The sequence below is a fragment of the Cetorhinus maximus genome, chromosome 6, assembly GCF_964194155.1.
Source record: "Cetorhinus maximus chromosome 6, sCetMax3.hap1.1, whole genome shotgun sequence".
NCBI lineage: Eukaryota > Metazoa > Chordata > Chondrichthyes > Lamniformes > Cetorhinidae > Cetorhinus > Cetorhinus maximus.
The window spans coordinates 101,575,162-101,597,182 of record NC_135884.1 but is presented as its reverse complement, the minus strand read 5'-3'; the positions used below and the strand labels follow the sequence as shown (position 1 = coordinate 101,597,182).

Here is a 22,021-nt window from a genome sequence, read left to right as displayed (position 1 = left end):
GGGGTGGACCATTTGGTCCCTCCAGCCTGCTCCACCCTTCAATGCAATCATGAATAACCTGCCTCGACTCCAGTTTCCTGCCTGCTCTCTCTATCCCTTGATTCCCCGAGAGATTGAAAATCTATTGATCTCAGGCTTGAATATATTCAACAATGGAGCACCCACAACCCTCTGGGGTTGAGAATTCCAAAGATACCCTCTGAAGAATTTTCTCCTCATCTTAGTCCTAAGTGATCCACCCCCTTTTCTTGAGGCACCAGTTTCTAGATTCCCCAGCCAGGGAAACAACCTCTGTTTCTATCCTGTGAAGCCCCTTCAGAATCTTGTATGTTTCAACGAAATCACCTCTTGTTCTTCTAAACTTTGAGGGTATAGGCCCAATTTACTCACCTTCCCATCATAGGATAACCCTCTCATTCCAGGAACCAATTTAATGAACCTTCGCTGTACCACCTCCGAGGTAAATTTATCTTTCTTAAATACAGACACCAAAACTCCACAGTACTCTGGGTGTGGTCTCACCAAAGTCCTGTACAATTGTAACAAGACTTTCTTACTCTTGTACTCTAATCCCCTTGCAATAGAGGTCAATTTGACATTTGCCTTCCTAATTGCTTGCTGTACTTTGATGGTAACTTTGTGTTCCTTGTACGAGTACACCCAAGTCTCTGAAAATCAACATTTAGAAATATTTTTATAAAAATATCCTACTTTTCTGTTCTGATACCAAAGTGAATAACCTCACACTTCCCCACATCATTATACTTCATCTGCCATCTTGTTGCCCATTCACTTAGCCTGTGCAGCCTCTGTGTTCTCCTCTCAGCTTATATTCCTAATTAATCTGTCATTATATAGATTTTAAATAGCTGAGGCCCTTGCACTGATCTTGTGACAATCCAAAAAAAAGCTTGCAGATGCCCTGTTTATCCCTACTTTCTGCTTCCTGTCTGTTGATCAGTTCTCCAATAATGCTAATAGTACCCCCAACTACATGAGTCCTTATCTTATGCATTAAACTTTTGAATGGTACCTTATTGACTGTCTTTTGGAAATCCAAGTATATGACATCTACTGAAACAAAAACAAAAATTGCTGGAAAAACTCAGCAGGCCTGACAGCATCTGTGTAGAGAAAGACAGAGTTAACATTTCGAGTCCGTATGACCCTTCTTCAGAACGGACATCCGCTGGCTCCCCATTATCTACCTACTAGTTACATCCTCAAAAAACTGTCAGAAATTTGTCATACACAGATTTCTCTTTCATTAAATCCCATTAACTTTGTCTGATCCTACTATGATTTTCTAAGTGCATTGTTAAGACTTCCTTTAATAATAGATTATTCGTATGTTCGTACGCATGTCCGTGTGCATGAAATTACAGTTTTGCGACAAGATCAAAATCCTTTTTTTTTTAAAAAAAAGCCTTCACAATTCCAAGAATATTGCACCCTGTTTTTGCCCAGGTGTCTCAAAATATCCTAATTTAAACTAGTAATTTCTTCCAAAATCTCAGCGCTCAGCCGGCATTTTTTCTATCAAATACAGGGACGGAGGGCTATCTAACTTAGAAATCCAGATTTCACTGTGATAATTGAAGAAACTGGAGTTCTCAACAGCTCAGAAGACACAGTAATAAAACCATGGTTCCTCTACAGGACGGGGGAAGCAACAGTGAAAATATAAAACTGAAAAGTCTGAATGAACCCAATCATTCAAAAACACCTGGAAGTATTCCAGCCAATTGGTAAGAGATCACAAATCGTGAAAATCAAGATTTGGTTGCAAACTAGAAAACTAATAAATGGAAAGGCCAGACTGGATTCAGAAAGCAAAGGTCAAACCATTAAATGAAGATACAGAATGGAGAAAAGTGGAATTTCAGAAATGAGAAACACTTGCATGTCTAAACTAATGTATATCCAAAATGACAGATATCAGAACTGCAAGAAATGAACTCCATTCACAAGACCTCTACTTCTGAAAAGCAACATATACCCTTCTCAAAGCATATTGCAAAATTCCAGTAACTGTCAAAAAACATGAACATCAGAAGATACAATGAAACCCAAACAACTTCAAAGACTAAGTATAAAAGAATGGATGGATGTCCTATACAGAACCTCATATAATAACAGAAGATCGCTTTGTCTAACCCTGACACAAATTTTCCAGAAAGGAGACAAAGTGGCAATAGTTGATATGGTAAGATGCAAAGATAGCATCAAGTCCTGGGAAAAAACATGGTATGAAAAGGAGCCAAATATTGTACAAACATTTTGGGAATGAGATCCAAGATATGACCAAAGGAAATCAAATCAAATTCTTAGATTTATTATATTTATTATTGGTGTCAGAGATAAGTGGTTTGGAAAAGAGTGGAAAAAGTGGTTTTGAACGCTATAAATTATTCACCATTCAAGCCTCTAGACTGGTGGTGCAACTTATACTTTTCTGGACTTTAGTGAATTTTAGTCAATATGTAAATACTAACCATTTATACTCTACATGCATACCTGCCTTCTCTCAATTGTGAGAATTTGTTGAGTTTGAACTTATGAATGAGCCACGTACGATTCAAAATAGGCACTCACTTGATGGAGTTCTAGAGTTCACTTAAATATCAAATGGTGATCTATGGATCTATACACTAGCAAAAAAAAATCCATGTCTTCACGGTGGAGAGAAAATTTGAAAGAAGCAAATGAGGAAAATCCTATGGCATTTTATAAATATATTAAGGGCAAGAGGATAACCAGGGAAAGAGTAGGGCCAGTTGGGGACCAAAGTGGCAATCTGTGCATGGAGCTGGAGGACGTAGGTGAAGTTTTGAATGGTTACTTTTCATCTGTATTCACAATGGAGAAGGATGTAGGTGTAGAAATCAGGGCGAGGGACTGTGATATACTTGAACAAATTAGTATTGAAAGGGAGGAGGTGTTAGTGGTGTAAGCAGGCTTGAAAGTGGATAAATCCCCAGGCCCAGATGAGATGTATCCCAGGCTGCTATGTGAGGCAAGGGAGGAGACTGCAGGGGCTCTGACACTAATTTTCAAACCCTGTCTGGCCACAAGAGAGGTGCCAGAGGACTGGAGGACAGCAAATATGGTACCATTATTCAAGAAGGGTAGAAGGTATAAACCAGTTAATTATAGGCCAGTGAGTCTAACATTAGTGGTAGGGAAACTATTGGAAAAAGTTCTGAGGGGAGAGGCAGAGATTAATCAGGAATAGTCAACATGACTTTGTCAGGGGGAGATCATGTTTAACAAATTTGATTGAATTTTTTGAGGAGGTGACTAGTTGTTGAGGGTAGTGCAGTTGATGTAGTCTACATGGACCTCAGTAAGGCTTTTGACCATTCTCCCATGTGGGACCTTGTCAAGAAGGTAAGAGCCCATGGGATCCAGGGCAATTTGGCCAAATTGAATCCAAAATTGGCTTAGTGGCAGGAGGCAGAGAGTGATGGTTGAAGGTTGTTTTTGCGATTGTAAGCCTGTGACATGTGGTGTACCACAGGGGTCGGTGCTGGGACCCTTACTGTCTGTAGTGTACTTTAATGATTTAGACGTGAATATAGGAGGTATGATCAGTAATTTCGCAGATGACACGAAAACTGGTGTCGTAAATAGTGAGGAAGAAAGCCTTAGATTACAGGAGATATAGATGGACAGAACAGTGGCAAATGGAACTTAATCCTGAGAAGTGTGAGATGATGCATTTTGGGAGGACTAACACACTAACACAATGAATGATAGGACTCTAGGAAGTACAGAGGATCAGAGGGACGTTGGTGTACATGTCCATAGATCCTTGAAGGCAGCAGCACAGGTAGATAAGATGGTTAAGAAGGCATATGGGATACTTTATTAGCCAAGTTATAGAATATAAGAACAGGGAGGTTATGTTGGAGCTGTATAAAATGCTAGTTAGGCCACAGCTGGAGTACTGTGTGCAGTTCTGGTTGCCACACTATAGGAAGGATGTGATTACACTGGAGAGAGTGCAGAGGAGATTCATCAGGATGTTGCCTGGGCTGGAGCGTTTCAGCTATGAAGAGAGACTGGATAGGCTCGGGGTTGTTTTCATTAGAGCAGAGAAGACTGAGGGGGGTACCTAATAGAGGTATACAAAATTATGAGGGGCATAGATAGGGTAGATAGGAAGAAACTTTTCCCCTGAGCAGAGGTGTCAGTAACCAGGAGGCATAGATTTAAGGTAAGGGGCAGGATGTTTAGAGGGGATTTGAGGGAAAAAATTTTTGGGAATCTTAAACACACTGCCTGAGGGGGTGGTGGAGGCAGGAACAACATTTAATAAGTATTTAGATGAGTACCTGATCTGCCATAGCATACAGGGCATTGAGCGAAGTGCTGGAAAATGGGATTAGAATAGATAGGTGCTTGATGGCCAACACGGACATGTTGGGCCAAAGGGCATGTTTCTGCGCTGTATAACCCTATGACTAAATGAGAACAATTTTTATAAATCCTTATCTTTCAACCAGGTTGGGTGAAAAATCGCAATTGGACAATTACCAGAATAGTCTCCATATTTCTTCAAGTAAATTTTTTGAACAAAACGTCACAAATTCAGCACTTTTGTTCTTTTAATGGATTTGAGATATTGTAGCAACTAAGTGCTTCAGAAAATCACAAGTTAATTGTTATCTCTCAATCTGGTGATATCAGACATGTCACTGCACTAAAGTGACAAGAAGCTGTGTTGTTTTAATGTATTGCATCCAGTCAGTGATCTGAGTTTGAATCTGTCCTTAATGTTTTGTTACTTGACAAGTATTTTAAGAAACTTTTAGATACATAACTTCTGGATCTTCTATGGCAGAAATGATCATGAATTTTCTTTTCAGGTTTACTTGGCAGGTTACTACTTTGCATTCAGATACTGTCCTGACGGTAAGCATGTTGAATACAGAGAAGGCAGCAAAACCCCACATGAGGGCACTGTGGAGTTGATCAGTGTAGATATACACAAAGGAGCTGGTAAGACATTGTGTATTGTGAGCCATTTGTGTGTGTGTCTTGTATTAATATCTATTTTGCCTGTTGTTCAAGCGGCCCTTCAACTTTAACTGCAATCCTGCTTTTTCTAATATTGAAGATTGCATGAACCAGTAGCCTTGGTGATGTTACATAGAAACATAGAAAATAGGAGCAGGTGTAGGTCATTTGGTCCTTCAAGCCTGCTCCGCCATTCAGTAGGATCATGGCTGATCGTCTCTCAATGCCATACTCTCGCTCTCTCCCCATACCCCTTGATACCTTTAGAGTCCAGAAATTTATCTATTTCCTCCTTAAATGTTTCCAGTGACTTGGCCTCCACAGCCTCTTGTGGTAGAGAATGCCACAGGATCACCACCCTCAAGAGTAAAGAAGCTTCTCCTCATCTCAATCCTAAATGGCCTACCTCGTATCCTGAGACTGTGACTCCTTGTTCTAGACATCCCAACCAGAGGAAACGTCATCCCTGCATCCAATCTCTCCATCCTTGTCAGAATTGTATATGTTTCAAGGAGATCTCCTCTCATTCTTCTAAACTCCAGTGAATACAAGCCAAATCGGCCCAATCTCTCCTAATACCACAATCCTGCCATCCCAGGAATCAGTCTGGTGAACCTTCATTCAGAAAGTATATCCTTTCTTGGGTAAGGAGACCAAAACTGCACACACCACCCCAGGTGTGGTCTCACTAAGGCCCTGTACAGCTGCAGTAAGACATCCTTGTTCCTGTACTCAAGTCCTCTCACAATGAAGGCCAACATACCATTTGCCTTCTCAACTGCTTGCTGCACCTGCATGCTTGCTTTCAGTGATTGGTGTACAAGGACACCCAGGTCCCTTTGTACATCAACATTTCCCAATCTATCACTAATTAAATAATACCCTGCCATTCTGTTTTTCCTACCGAAGTGGATAATTTCACACTTATCCACGTTATACTGCATCTGCCATGCATTTCCCACCAAGTTTCGTGTCGTCAGCAAACTTGGAAATATTACATTTGGTTCCCTCATCCAAATCATTGATATATATTGTGAATAGCTGGGGCCCAAGCACTGATCCCAGTGGTACCCTACTAGTCACTTCCTGCCATTTATTCCTACTCTGTTCCCTGTATGCTAATCAATTCTCAATCAATGCCAGTATGTTACCCCCAATCCCATGTGCTTTAATTTTACACACTAACTTCTTATGTGGGACTTTATCAAAAGCTTTCTGAAAATCCAAATACACCACAGCCACTGGTTCTCCCTTATATATTCTGCTAGTTATGTCCTCAAAAAAGAACTCCAGTAAGTTTGTCAAACATGACTTCCCTTTCATAAATCCATGTTGACTTTGTCTAATCCCATTGATATTTTCTAAGTGTCCTGTTATCACATCCTTTATAATAGACTCTAGTGTTTTCCCTACTACTGATGTTAGACTAACTGGTCTGTAATTCGCTTCTTTCTCTCTCCCTCCCTCCTTTTTTAAATAGTGGGGGTTACCTTTGCCACCTTCCAATCTGCCGGGACTGTTCCAGAATCTACAGAATTTTGGAAGATGACAAGCAACGCGTCCACTATTTCCATGGCCACCTCCTTTAATACCCTGGGATGTAATTATCACATCCTGGGGATTTGTCGGCTTTCAGTCCTATTAATTTCTCCAGCACTATTTTTTTCAGTAATGCTAATTTCCTTCAATTCCTCCTCCTCACTAGGCTCTTAGTTCCCTAGTGTTTCTGGGAAGTTATTTCTGTCTTTCTCCGTGAAGATAGAACTAAAGTAGCTGTTTAATTGCCCTACCATTTCCTTGTTCTCTATTATAAATTCTCCCATTTCTGGCTGTAAGGAACCCACATTTGTCTTCACCCAATCTTTTTCTTTTTACATACTTGTATGTAAAAATCTTTTACAGTCAGCTTTTATGTTCCTTGCAAATTTACTCTCCTACTCTATTTTTTCCCTCTTACTCAATCTCTTTCTTGGTCCTCCTTTGCTGAATTCTAAACTGCTCCCAATCCTCCAGCTTGCTACTTTTTCTAGCAACTTTACATGACTCCTCTTTGGATCTAATACTATCCTTAATTTATTTTGTTAGCCATGGTTGGGCTGCTTTTCCTGTTGTGTTTTTGTGTAAGAAAAGAATGTATAACTGTTGCATGCATACATTAGTTTCTTAAATATTAGCCATTGTCTATCTACCATCATGCCTGTTTAATGAAGTTCCCCAACCTATCTTAGCCAACTCACACCTCAACCTTCATAGTTTCCTTTGTTTAGATTTAGGACCTTAGCTTCAGATCGGACTACTTCACTTTCCATTCTAATGAAGAATTCTATCAAGATATGGTCACTGTTCCCTAAAGGACACAACAACCCTGCATGGGGAGGCAGTGCCATAGTTGTATTGTCACTGGACTAGTATTCCAGAGACCCTGGGTAATGTTCTGTGGACCCAAGTTCAAATCCCACCATGGCAGATGGTGAAATTTGAATTCAATAAAAATCTGAAACCATTGCTGATTGTCGCAAAAACCCATCTGGTTCGCTAATGTCCTTTTAGGGAAGGAAATCTGTCACCCTTACCTGGTCTGGCCTGTGACTCCAGACCCACAGCAATATGGTTGACTCTTAAATGCCTCTGAACAAGGGCAATTAGGGATGGGCAATATGCTGGCCTAGCCAGCGATGCCCACATCCCATGAACGAATTTTAAAAAACAAGATTAATAACTATACAATACCAAATCTAGGATAGCCTGTTCCCTAGTTAATTCCTTGACATGCTGGTCTAAAAAAAACACCTTTTACAAACTCCAGGAATTCATCCGCCATAGTATTATTGCTAACTTGGTTTGCCCAGTCTGTTTGTGGATTAAAATCACCCATGATTACTGTAGCACCCTTGTTACATGCATCTCTAATTTCCTGTTTAATGACGTCCCCTACATTACCACTACTGTTTGGAGGGCTATAAACAGCTCCCACCAATGTTTTCCGCCCCTTCTTGCTTCTTTGCTCCACCCAGGCTGATTCTACATCTAGATTTTCTGAGCTAACATTCCCTCTCTGTGTGCACTGATCTCATCCTTAACTTTTCTTTTGCTTGTCCTTCCTGAATACTGAGCACCCTGGGATAATATTCAGTTATCAGCCTTGGCCACTCTACAGCCCTGTTTCAGTAGTCGCAATCGTATTGTACCCGTTTGCATCTATTTGCGCTGTTACTTTGTCTACCTTATTGCAAATGCTCCGTGCATTCAGATACAGTGCCTTTAGAGCTGTCTTTTTAACATTTTACACATTTCTTTTGTACTATGGTCCTATTTTCTGCCAGCCCTTGTTTCCTCTGTGTTCCACTTTTGCTTTCTACTTTTCTGTCTTTCATTTCTACCTTTGTTTCTCTCTCTTGTGTCTCCCCGGTCAGGTTTCCATCCCTCTGCCAACCTAATTTAAACCCTCCTAGCAAAAGCCCCTGCGAGGATATTGGTCCTGGTCCTACTGGGGTGCCTGTCCAGCTTGTATAGGTCCCATCTTCCCCAGGATCTGTCCCAATGCCTCAGGAATCTAAATGCCTCCCTCCTACTCCATCTCTCCAGCCACGCATTCATCTGGCCTATTCTCCTATTCCTGATCTCGCTAGCAAGTGGCACTGGGAGTAAACCTGAGATTACTACCTTTGAGGTCCTGCTTTTTAAATTATTTCCTAGGTTCCTACATTCTGCTTTCAGGACCTCATCCCTATGTCGTTGGTATGGACATGGACCATGACCGTTGGCTGTACACCCTCCCCTCCAGAATGTCCTGCAGCTGTTCAGTACATCCTTGACTCTGGCACCAGGGAGGCAACATACCATCCTGATGTCATGTCTGCGGCTGCAGAAACATCTATCTGTTCCCTTTACAATAGAATCCTCTATCACTATTGCTCTCTTTTTTTTTCTCTCCTCCCCCACCCCCGCATCCCGTGTAGCTGAGCCATTGGTGGTGCCATGGACTTGGCTCTTGCTGTATTCCCCTGAGAAACCATCTCTCCCAGCAGTATCCAAAATGGAAAATCTGTTGAAGAGGGAGATGGACCCAGGGGACTCCTGCAGCACCTGCCAAGTGCTTTTACTTGCATCTGACGGTTACCCATTCCCTTTCTGCCTGTGCACTCTCTACCTGTGGTGTGACCACCTCACTGTATGTGCTTTCCACAAAGATCTTATCCTTACAGATGCTCCACAGTGACTCCAACCACAGCTCCAGCCCCGAAACGCAGAATTCAAGTAGCCGCAGTTGGAGACACTTCTTGCACACGTAGTCACCCTGGACACTGGAAGTGTCCCTAACTTCCCACATAGCACTGGAGGAGCATTCCACCTGGCCGAGCTGCCCTGCCATGACTTACCCTTAAATTGCTCCCTTTACTTTTACATCCTCTGGTTTAGAGAATATTAAGAACAGAAGAAATACTCACCAGATCCTACTTACCAAGGCCGCCACTCTTCTTACTGAGGAAAGGTAGAAAATGAAAGGATTCATTGTTCAGTCTTCACCGAACCCCTCCTCTCACCAAACTCCAACTTAAGCATTCTAATGAAGCCCAAAGCAGCATTCCATGTTGCCCATATTTTTTTCTGGAAAGGACACCTAAATCTTGATTCTCAAGAACCTCTGTGTAAAAGGGACTCATTTGGTTATCTTAGTTAAATATATAATAATATTTTATTCAAGAAACACTTTTGCAGCCTAAAGCTGAATTGCAGTGTAACTTGCATTGGAAAATTCATATCAAGATGAAATAATCAGATTAAAAACATGCAAGGATGTAATAATCATTTAGTAACACAAATAGGCAAATAAATTTAGCAAGTGGTGCAAGGATATTTAAAAGAAGGGTAATATTGAATTAAAATTATATTAAAATTACAAGCCAATACTCCATTCCTATATTTCAGGCAAATAATGTAACAAAACATCACAATTGTTTCTGGGGACAGGAATGCCTCTAAGTTGTCATACTGCTTGTCTAACATCCTCTACTGGATGAGCAGAAATTCCTACCAACAAAATATCCAGAAGACCAAAGCCATTGTCTTCAGTCTCCGCTACAAACTCTGTTCCCTCAACCTTGGACTGCATCCCTCTCTCTGGTAACACATTGAGGCTGAACCAGATAGTTCCCCACTTCAACTTGGGTGTCATACTTGACCCCAAGATGGGATTCCCAACCACTTATCAATGCTATCACTAAGACAACCTGTTTCCATCCCTGTAACCATCTGATTCCTCCCCTGCCTCAGCTCACCTGTCACTGAAACCCTCAGCTGTGCCTTTGTTACCTCTAGGTGTTACTATTCAAACACACATCCGGACGGCTTCCATTTTTCTACCTTCCATAAACTTCAGGTCATCCAATACTCGACTGCCCATATTGTAGCTCGCGCCATGTCCCATTCATCTATCACCCTGTGCTTGCTAACCTACATCAGCACCCAGTTAAAACAACACATTGATTTTTAAATTATCATCCTTGTTTTCAAATCTCTCCATGACCTCGTCCCTCTCTGTCTCTAAACTCATCCAGCCCTGCAATCCCCTTGAGATATCTGCGCTCCTCAACTTATTGCCTCTTGAGCAACTCCAATTGTAATCATTCCACTGTTGGTGACCAAAGCCCTAAATTCTGGAATTCCCTTTGTAAATCTCTCCACCCTTCTTTATTTGTTCACGGGATGTGGGTGTCACTTTTATTGTTCATCCATAATGGTAGGAACTGCCTTCTTGAACCACTGCAGTCCATGTGGTGCACGTACACCCATAAGGCTGTTAGAAAGGATTTTGACCCAGTGATGGTGAAGAAACGGCAATTATATTATAAGAGTTTGTTCCAAGTCAGGATGGTGTGTAGCTTGGTGGGAAACTAGCAGGTGGTGGCATGCCCGTACATCTTCTGCCCTTGTTGTTCTAGGTAGTAGAAGTTGCAGGTTTGGAAGGTGCTGTCGAAAGAGCCTTGTTGAGTTGCTCCAGTGCATCTTCTAGATGGTACACATTGCTGCCACTGTCCATGTGGAGGGAATGAATGCTTAAGGTGATGGATCAGTGCCAATTAAGCGGGCTGCTTTGTCCTAGATGGTGTTGAGCTTCGAGTGTTGTTGGACCTGCAATCATCGAGGTAGTGGAGAGTATTTCATTACACTCCTGACTTGTGCTTTGTAAATGGTGGACAGGCTTTGGGGAGTCAGGAGGTGAGTTATTCACTACAGAATTCCCAGCTTCTGACCTGCTCTTGTAGCCATAGTATTTAAATGGCTAGTCCAGTTGAGTTTATGGCTAATGGTAACCCCGCCCCAGGATCTTGATAATGCGGGATTCAGCGATGGTAATGCCATTGAATGTCAAGGTGCAATGGTTAGATTCTCTCATGTTGGCGATGGTCATTGCCTGGCACTAGTGCAACCCAAATGAATGTTGTCCAGACCTTACAGCATATGGACGCTGACTGCTTCAGTATCTGCGAAGTCATGAATGGTGTATATTGTCTATTTATCAGCAAACATCCCCACTTCTGATCTTATGATGGAGGGAAGATATCGATGAAGCAGGTTGGGCCTCGGACAGTACCCCGAGGAACTCTACTGCTATTTTCTTCTTTTACGAAGCTCCTTAAAATCTACCTCTTTGACCGAGCTTTTGGTCATCTGTCCTAATACTTCCTTACTTAGCTTGGTATCAGATTACGTTCGATAATGCTCCTGTGAAATGCCTTGCAATATTTTACTATGTTAAAGGTGCTATAAAAATACAAGTTGTTGTTGATTGTGCCCAGTGTTCTTGTTCCTAATCATGTCCCAGGTGCACTTGTAGGAGGGTGAGTATGTGGATTTTCAGATGAGGTTCAGGGCCAAATTTAGTTATGTTGACCACCATGATTGAATAGTCTGCTTGTGCCTACTGTCTTATTCATTTTCTCTCTTCTAGAAAGAAAGAAAATTTGGAATGCTTTTTATTAACTATATTTGCTAAGTTAGCAAATGTAATATTGTTCACAAAGTGGATTGTCATAAATCAGCGTTAAAATCACTAACACAATGTGAGGTAAAAATGCTCTCTATTGATGGGAAAACAAATCTACATGCAATGTGAAGGAAATAGTTGGACAGTAGCAGTAGGGGTTAGTACTAGGAGGGTGTTCCTACATCATGCACTCAGCTTATGTATTTAACTGATCATTTGTGAACCTGTGCATGCATATGTTCAGTTGTCCTAACCTAAAGGGGCAATTATAGATTCTGTACACGTAGAACTTAAGTTTGCTACAGTTTGTAGGCTCACCTAGTCTGGTGTAAAGCAAAAAGGAGGAGAAAAATCAAAAGTGGAAAGAGGTCTTTTCTGTATATACAGACTAGTAGACACTGCAATGTATGCCAAGACATTAACGCATCTTTAGGTTCAAGCGCATGATGCATTTTGACAAATTTGACAGATTATTACTCAACTGAGTCCTCCTTAGTTGATCTCTCAAAGCACTGTAGTTTCTGTTATCCTATGTATTCTCTTTAATCGTGGTCCATGGAGTGACCAAAAAAAATGAACAAATCCACATTTATGTTATAGGGCCTTCCAGACGTAGTGATTTTGAAACGCTGGGTTACTGTATGTTGAAGGCATTGTGTGGTTCCCTGCCATGGTCTGATAATGTTGACTTCCCCCATTCTGTCATGGAAGCAAAACAGAAGTAAGTGTTTTTGTTTACTTAATAAAGCACGTAATCGAAATGTTACATATATACAATTTAAAATTGCCTTCAGTTGTACTTGAGCATTGAAAGTAACACCCAAATTTGAAATTGCAGTATGTGGGAAGAAACCACGGTAATTTACAAATTTGGGTTACATGATGAAATAATCAAAATAATTAGAAGTAGAGTTTTCAAAGGCGAGTGTATTTGGAACGTGTGAATTTAAATTGAGGGTGCCATAATAAAGGATAGACTTATTCGAGGGGGAAAATTGAGTCTTCCATTTATTTTTGTTTATAAATAAAGACAATGCCCTTGAATTTTTCTAAAGGGATTCTGCTAAGTGAAATGATGGATAGAATTAATTATTTTCAAGTATTTACTTTCTAACCCTGAGGGAGGAAAACAGTTATTTTGGCTCTGTCCGTTGTGTTGTACTCCACTTTTCTTTTTCCGCCCCTGCCCTGTTTTCTCTCCCACCCCCCAACACTCAACATTTTGTCACAAAGGCCTTGAAGCTACAGTGGAATAAATACAAATGCTTAACATATTCATCTGAAATACTTCTGCTATTTTAGCAGAGGTGTGAATCCATTTTTTTTTACAAAAATAGGTTGATGCCTCATGTAAAATTGTAGAGAGGAATTTCAGATGAACATGAGAAGTGTTTGTGCCAATTATTCTACAACTTGATTTCATGGGCCAAGTATTGCTGAGTCTGGAGCAATTGTAGCATGTGAGGAACTGAACAGCAAGAATAAAATCTTTTTAAGTGAATTAAAATTTATTGTGTATTTCTTCTAGCGGCTTGAAGGTTACGGAGTTGCAAGAGGTGACAAAGTAACTGGATGTAGTTTTCTTGTTCTTAATTCTGATAAAGTTCATAAGTTTCAAAATTTCAGTTACTGCTCTTAAAATTGGTTTTCCCAGCTGGCAGTATTCCTCTATTGCTGATGAGGGAGGAAGATTGTGACCATGTTTACCAAGACTAAGCCAGGGCTACGGGGTCCAAGTGGGATACTGGGACTAACTGGTATGTTCCACGGAGAATTGACATGGACTCAATGGGCCAAATGTGCTCTTTCTGTGTCGTAAATGATTCAATGGCTCTAAGTCAGCGTTGCTGTCAGTCATTTCAATTTTTTTTTTAAATCCTGCTGTGATATGCTTACCCACTCCCAAAATGTGTATTAGATTTCAAAGAGAAGCAGCCTTAATGATAATTTGCAGTTGGTTTTGAATTCTAACAATCTGGAGGAGTTGAGGTATAAGTAATCAACATGAGCAGTCAACTCATTAATTGAAGCTTGAGGCAAGTCCTCCAAATTGAGCCTCCAGCCCTTTACATGCTGGTAGACCTCTGCAAGCAAATATTTTCAAAGGATTTACATTATCTTATTGACAACATTTCCTCTAAGCTGTGTGGGTACAGTCACACTGCAATCGTGAATGTGCCATACCGGGGACTAACAGGCTGTGTACATGCGTGATGCATTGCATTTTTAAAAGGACCATGCAGTTCAATAAACAGGCCTTGCACAGCAAAGGGACATTAGACGGAACATAGCTTACAGATATCTGCATAATAAATCTGTTTTTAAAATAATATTCTTGTGTTCTGTAAATGTTATCAACATGGGTATATTTTCCAAAAACTGGAAATCATGATGGCTGAAACAAAGTGTTCTCACTTACTGAAATGCTTTGGTCAGTTTCTGTTACTATTATGGGACTCATAGCTTTAGTCAACAAAAACATAATAGCAGGAGCTATTAGTTCCTTATTAGTTGTTCCCAACTGAAGCAAAACTGCTTTTGATTTAATTTAGTCAGTTGATAATTTAACACTTTAGCTGCAACCTTTTTTGAACTAACTACATACATATTTTAAAATAAATCAGAGCAGGGCAAAGTGCTAGTACGTGACTTACGACTTTTCTCATCAGCCTGAGTAGCAGAAGCCATAGAGAAAGATGGTTTGTAGGGTGGAAGCAAAGTGAGTTGCAAACAAATAACATAAAACTCTGAAGTAAACAAAGTACTAGATGAGTGACAAGTGACGGTCAAAGTTTGTAACAAGTCAAGAGAAATAGTGACAGGCAAGAATGCTCATAGAAATATAAGAGAGTTAGCAGCAGGTAAACATCTTTTATTAAAGAGAATCGGCTAGGGCTATAACTATACTGCAGATGACTACTGAAATGCAGTTTGTAGACTACTTTTGAAAGGGTTTCTGGGTGTGGGCTACATTATAATGTGACTTTTAATTATTTTGTCAAAGGCAACAAATCTTTTGTGATGTTCAGACTGTCAGAGGATGTGCTGTTTGAGAAGACAGATTGTTCTACATGGTTTAGAACCTATTGTTTTGCTGCTTAATTGTAAGTGTGTGTACCTTTTATGGCTACAAAATACAGCAGATAAACTTTGAGTTTATTCAAAGGTTAATTGCGTTTCAGGCTGTCAATCAGAACACCTGTGTTGTGGGAAGGACAGTTAAAAGCCTGCAGATACTGTCTGGTATATGTTCTTGGAGTTTTTTTTCTCCACACTGGAAATGACTTTTGCTTCTCCATATTTGTGACAGAAATATGTGTGACAAACAGGACGTGCTTGTAAGCATTAAGATTTATAATATATAATTTTTCCAAAACCAAGTATTTTAAAACTGACTCACTAGTTTTCTATATTTTTTGCTAGATACAAGGCTGACCTACCAAGTCTTCTCAAAGATTGTTTTGGGAGAAAAAAATTCCCAGGTAAGATTCGAATGGTGTGTCTGTATTTTGTTTTCTCTCCACTTTCTTGAAGTTGTTTACTCTTTCCAGGGCTATAATCCCACTGATGCCAATGAATGAATGTTTGTGTTCATGCTTGAGCATAGACTGTTCTTCCAGACATCAGCTGGATCGGGTTCTGACCAACGTCACCATACAGGTGCTGAGGTCAGTTGTAGTGTCCTACTGATAGCTAACTCAGCACAAACTAGGGAATCAAACCTAGGATGTCCTTGGTCTGCATTGCTCAATTCTCCATTCAGTTATTCACTGAATAAACTCACTGAGCTGTCAAGGAAGCCTTTATCCACATAGGCTAGATTACACTTCATACAACAGAAACACTAATATTTCTTTCTCTAGTTAATTTAACCATTTAAAAAGCTGAATTTACTTTGCCCCATGGCAAAACATATACTTGTGTTTAAAAAGTGCCTGGTTACCATACCAAAATATTGCAAAGTGCTTCACACCTTTCAGAGTGTAGGAATTTGTGTAGGTCTGACCAGAAGTTGGCCCTACATTAGCCATATCCTTGAGAATTTATTGGAACTTAAAATGAAATCTAATTGAATTGGATATGGAAAGTATCTTTACTGTGAAAGCCTAGTTAAGGGCTTTATCTCCAATATGCTACCTGTGACGACTGTCATTTTAAGATCAGTTCAACTGAGTAGGGGTCACATGATTTGTTCAACCAATGTATGCCAAGTGCAGGGGAATAAATTGTAGGGAGCGGTTTCCTAGGGAAAATGGCTGTATGAGGGGCTGGCTGGATACAAGCAGCCACGGAAGCTCTTGTGTAAATAAAGTTCATTCTGTTTGACTAAGAAGCCTCGCAGAGTGTCCTTCTACTTTTGGTGATGAGGAAAAAACTATCCTGGCACTGTCTCCCACCTGCATCTGTGAGTATTGTATTTAATCAACAATTGGGAATAGGAAATTATATTACTCACCAAGATGCCGTTTTTCGGCCAGATAGACCGATTCGACTGCAGAGGAATGGGATCATTTCCAATTGAAACCTTCAGTTATAATGCAATATTATAAGTTTAATTCACGAGTGAGAGCCTGGGGGAGTTGATCATTGTGAAACCCAAACAATTATCAGAGCAGATGACCCTAAGTGATATGCTGCAGGATCGATTAGTCTGTGGCGTGTGTAATGATACCATACAACGTTGGTTGTTAGCGGAAGTTGATATTGATTTCAAACGTGATAGAGATTGCGCTCGCTATGGAAAGCGCTGAGGCAGATGCATTGGAACTGCAGGGTGTGCAAAGTGATGCTGTGCACCAGTTAGGGCAGGAACCGGCAGCCAGCCGTGGCACCAAATCAGCTGAGGCCACTGGAAAAAGGGAAGCAGTTCCAGTAAGCTATAGAAATAAAAGATACAGCAGAGGCAGTCAGGCAGTGATTCTTAAGGTCCAATGTGGGAATAACCATACTCCTGAATCTTGTCGATTTAAGGAGGCTAAGTGCCAGTATTGTGGGGAAAAAAGGACACCTTAGGAGACAATGCAAGGCTAGATCCAGGCAGTCGAATAGCCAATCCAGCAAGATGTTACAAGTACACAGTGTGGAAGACCCTGGTACCAGTAAGTCTAATATTTACTCTCTTTCCAATTTCAAGGCTGTTAAACCAGACCCAATCACCGTAACACTCTGTGTAAAGAGGAAGCCTCTAAACATGGAACTAGATATAGGTGCATCAATCACTGTGATGGGTGAGCACATATTCCAGTATTTGAGAGGGGGTGCCCAGCCTTTAAATTTAGGGTGCACTTCAGCCAAGCTGAAAACATATAGTGGAGAAGAAGTAAAGGTGATGGGTGCCACCATTGTACCTGTAAGCAATGGACAGCAGTCTGCCCAGCTACCTACCATAGTAGTAATCGGTAAAGGACTAAGCCGCCTGGGTCGTGACTGGCTCAAGAAAATAAAAGTTAAATTGGGCTGACATTTTCCAGCTGAGGACAGAGGGATTGTCAGAATTGATAAGAAAATACAACAGTGTCTTCCGGGACGAGTTAGGCAAAATTAAGGGCTTACAAGCCAAAATCTACGTGAATCTGGAAGCCACCCCTTGATTTTTCAGAGCAAGACCCATACCATATGTCCTGTGTGAGAAAGTAGAGGCTGAACTAAAGAGGCTAGAAGAACTGGTATTATCCAGTCGGTTCAGTTTTCAGAATGGGCTGCACCCATCGTCCCTGTTTTGAAGCCCGACAAGATTATCCGCATTTGCGGTGATGACAAACAAACCGTCAATCAGACCTCAAAGTTAGACAAGTAACCTCTTCCACAAATCAAAGATCTTTATGCAAAACTGGCCGGGAACCAGTCATATACCAAGCTGGACATGAGTCACGCTTATCAACAGCTTGAGTTGGATGACGAGGATATGTCACGATAAACACCCACAAAGGGCTTTTTCAGTACACGTGCCTGCCTTTTGGTGTCTCGTTGGCATACGCAATGTCCCAGCACACAATGGAGAGCCTACTACGGGTTTGCCATAGGTTGTGATATACCTCGATGATGTACTCATCACTGGGACCACAGAGGCTGAACATCTGGCAGATTTAGAAGAGGTGTTACAAAGATTTCAGGAGGCTGGCGTCTCCTCAAGAAAGAAAAGTGCACTTTCCAACCCAGGGAGATGACTTTCCTGGGACACAGGATCAATGCTCAAGGGCTATGCCCTGTCGAGGAGAAAGTCAGGGCCATAAGAGAAGCGCCTTCCCCCACTAACGTGTCTGACCTTAAATCATTTCTAAGAATAGTCAATTATTATGGGCGATTTTTGCCAAATCTATCCACTGTGCTTGGCCCCCTTACACACCCTACTAAAGAAGCACCACTACTGGTTTTGGGGAATTCCTCAGAAATGGCTTTCAACAAGGTGAAGCAATTGCTGCAGTCTTCAGGTCTACTTGTACACTTCAACCCCTCAAAAGAATTAATACTGACATGTGAGGCCCCTCCATATGGAGTTGGGGCAGTGTTGTTCCATGAAATGGCTGACGGCTCAGAAAAGCCGATAGGATATGTGTCAAGAATACTATCAGTAGCAGAAAGAGGCTATTCACAAATCGAAAAAAAGGGCCTATCAATAGTTTTCGGCGTCAAAAAGTTCCATCAGTATCTACATTGTTTCAGACCACAAGCTGCTGTTGCTCCTTTTTAAGGAGCACGACACTATTTCACCAGTAACCTCTGTGAAGATTCAGAGGCGGGCATTGATCCTGGCTACATACGAATATACCTTCAAACACCGACCGGGCTACATATTGCGAATGCAGACGCCCTGAGTCGCCTGCCCTTGAGAGAAAGTATTACATGTACACCTATTCCTCAAGAAATTGTCTTGGCCGTAAGCTTTTTGGATACGCTACCAGCCTGTGAAACAAATCAAAACCTGGACCAGTCGGGATCCACTGTTATCCAGAGTACGAGATAAAATCCTTACGGGATGGGGAAATGAGACAGCTTGAGGACATGAAACCTCCTCCATCTGTAAACATGAACTTAGCACTATGCCATCTTGACAATTATGGGGAGTGCAAGTGGTCATTCCTGCGCTGGGCCAGAAGCTACTCCTGATGGAACTATACAGTGGCCACCCTAGTATCTCAGAAGTGAAAATGTTAGGCAGGAGTTATATATTGTAGCCCAGAATCAACATTGATATTGAGAACATGGTAAGGCATTGCCAACAGTGCCAGTTGCAGCAAAACCTGCCAGCCACAGCTCCACTACTCCCTTGGGAATGGCCTGGCCGGCCATGGGTCCACATCCATGTCGATTATGTAGGACCATTTATGGGTACGATGTATTTGATGCGCACTCTAACTGGTAGAAAATTTTGAGGTGAAAACACCGACATCACCGCCATCGAAAAGCTGCAGCTCTGTTTTGCACCTCATGGTTTGCCTGAAGTAATCATGTCCGATAATGGGGCAATGTTCACGAGTATGGAGTTTCAAAACTTCACCACTCTCAATGGTATAAAAGACACAAAGGCAGCACCCTACCATCCAGCATTGAACGGCTTAGCCGAGAGAGCCATCCAAACCTTTAAATCTGGCATGAAAAATACTATCAGGTGGATCTTTAGCAACAAGAGTCTCTCATTTTCTGCTGAGTTACCGTACCACCCCGTACCACGCAACGACAGGTGTTCCTCCTGCTGAACTATCAATGAAACGTCATCTCAGAACGAGGTTAAATCTTGTTTCCAAATTTGCAGGGGAGGGTAAAAGTCAAGTCAGTGCAACCAGAAGACAAGTCATGGTTCTCACAGTAGATCTAGGAAGTTCTCGACTAATGAAAATGTGTACGTGAAAAGCTTCAGTTGCGGCCCTAGGTGGATTCTCAGAAGGGTGGTCTCTGAGACTGGACCTCTTTCGCATTGAGTAAGGATAGAGGGATGGAGCCTTCAGAAGCACGTTGATCATTTGAGGGGTAGAGAGGCATTCTCTCAGTCAGTGTTACCACCGAGTGAACATGGGACACCAAAGACCTGTAATAAACATCAAGGACATCCTTGTTGAAGTTAATGATAACGAATTGTCTGTACAAGTATGGCTGCGAGTCCAGGGCGGCTAGAGCAGAGGTCGCCTCCTGCTCCCTGGCAGTCCTGACCCTGTACCTGCAAAAGGAGGAGCTCCGAGCAGTGGGAGCAGAACCCACAGGCCCACAAGAGGGCCAGGACTGAGCAGGAGCTGGTGGTCCTTCAGGAGGTACCCATTGGTACATTCCCGGAAAATGTCAACCTAGTAGAAGCCTCACAGCCTGTCCAACTACACCACGACGCAAATTCGAAATCCACCCCAAAGACTTAATTTATAACCATATATGGAATTATTTCTAGAATTCAGAAAATTCTTGGTTTGATTGTATAACGCAATTGTTAACTGTAAAGATGTACAGAGAAGTTAAGGGGGGGGAGGGATGTGATGACTGTCACTTTAAGATCAGTTCAACTGAGTAGGGGTCATGTGATTTGTTCAACCAATGTGTGGCTAGCATGGGGGAGGGGTTTCCTAGGTAAAATGGCTGTATGAGGGGCTGGCTGGATACAAGGAGCCACGGAAGCTCTCATGTAAATAAAGTTCATTTTGTTTGCTAAGAAGTCTCCCAGAGTGTGTTTATACACTACCAATCCTCCTTCCTCATACGGACTTGAAACATTAACTGTTTCTCTCTCCACAGATGTTGTTAGACCTGCTGAGCTTTTCAAGCATTTTCTGTTTTTGTTTTGCACTTTTATAACCTCCTAGAAGTGGTGAATTTGTGATTCAGGCTACCCCGAATTAAAAAAGGGCGGTATTACACTGTTTATAAATTGTGTAGATGCTGCATCATTATCTTTCCACTTGGATCGATGATGGATGCAGAGTTAAGGTAGTACCTCCAAAAATCCTGCCTCCCCATATAGATATTTCCCTCTACCCCAACTCTTTATTTTGTCTCTCTCTTTCACCCCCAACTAACATAATGCAAGGGAATTACAGATGACCGGAAAACTATTTGACTCATTTTGGTTTGTCTACCCTGGTTGACTTCAAACTCACTACTTTACAGCATCCAGTTGTTTTCTACACAGTCTTGGGTTTTCACAGCATGTTCAATCCAGGCACTTGTTCCGTATATTGATTGTCTGTCTGTGTGAAGGAAGACTTCCTAGTAATGGTTCTAAATATGTGAAAATAAAGCAAGGAGTCATAGATTCAAACTAGTAAAGGTAACTTAATTTTAAAGTAATTTTCCATACCCGATCTCTATCTTGCCCTACCTCCAAAAGATCACACCTCCGAACTTTCCAAACGATGGTTGGAAAGCTAAAATCTATCATGATAACTCAGACCTTTTAATAGTAGGAATCACTCTTGTGGTTCTGCTCTGCACTGCCTCCTGTGCTTGAGTGTCTCCCTTATGTCTTGGTGACCAGAACCAGAGACAGCTTGCAAGGCATAATCTGACTAGAGCAGAGTACAATTTGATCATGACTTCCTTCTTATGTTCTACTGTTTTATTTGTGAAGTTCATCATTGTATTAGCTTTTATTATTGTTCAATGTTGGTTGGAATGTTGAGCATCAAGTCTACTAAGACAAGTGGATCTGTTTTCAACTTCATCTATTTCAATTTCTGTTTCAAGACCATTGTTGCTAATTTTCTTTCCTTCAACATGCAGTAATTTACACATTAAATTTCATCTGCAATTATTCTGCCAACTTAGATATTTTATCTATACCAATAAATCTGAGTGCCCAACTAACTAATTATGTTGTTCCAATTCATCAGAACTCTTTCCTTTTTTTTTGTTTTGCTCTGACTTTGCCTCTAATCTGTTACTTTATATTTTTATTTTTAGTTGAGTACTTTGACTCTTTCCAACCTTCAGTGTTCTGCAAAATTGCGCCTCTGTCCAGAATTTATTCATGCATTTCATAATCTACTTGAGTACTTTGCTTCAAATAAAACTTAAAGTACCAAACTCTAT

The 22,021-nt window shown here is 41.2% G+C and overlaps 1 protein-coding gene across 4 annotated transcripts in view; it reads left to right on the top strand.

The window, feature by feature from the left end:
- Positions 1-22,021, top strand: part of vrk3 (VRK serine/threonine kinase 3) — a 186,849-nt gene that overhangs the window by 27,049 nt on the left and 137,779 nt on the right. For all 4 annotated transcript variants that reach the window (XM_078544205.1, XM_078544204.1, XM_078544207.1 and 1 more), the window contains 3 exons: positions 4,872-5,004; positions 12,611-12,731; positions 15,434-15,492. In XM_078544205.1, coding sequence (XP_078400331.1) covers positions 4,872-5,004; positions 12,611-12,731; positions 15,434-15,492 — 313 coding nt within the window. The remainder of the gene's footprint in view (positions 1-4,871; positions 5,005-12,610; positions 12,732-15,433; positions 15,493-22,021) is intronic.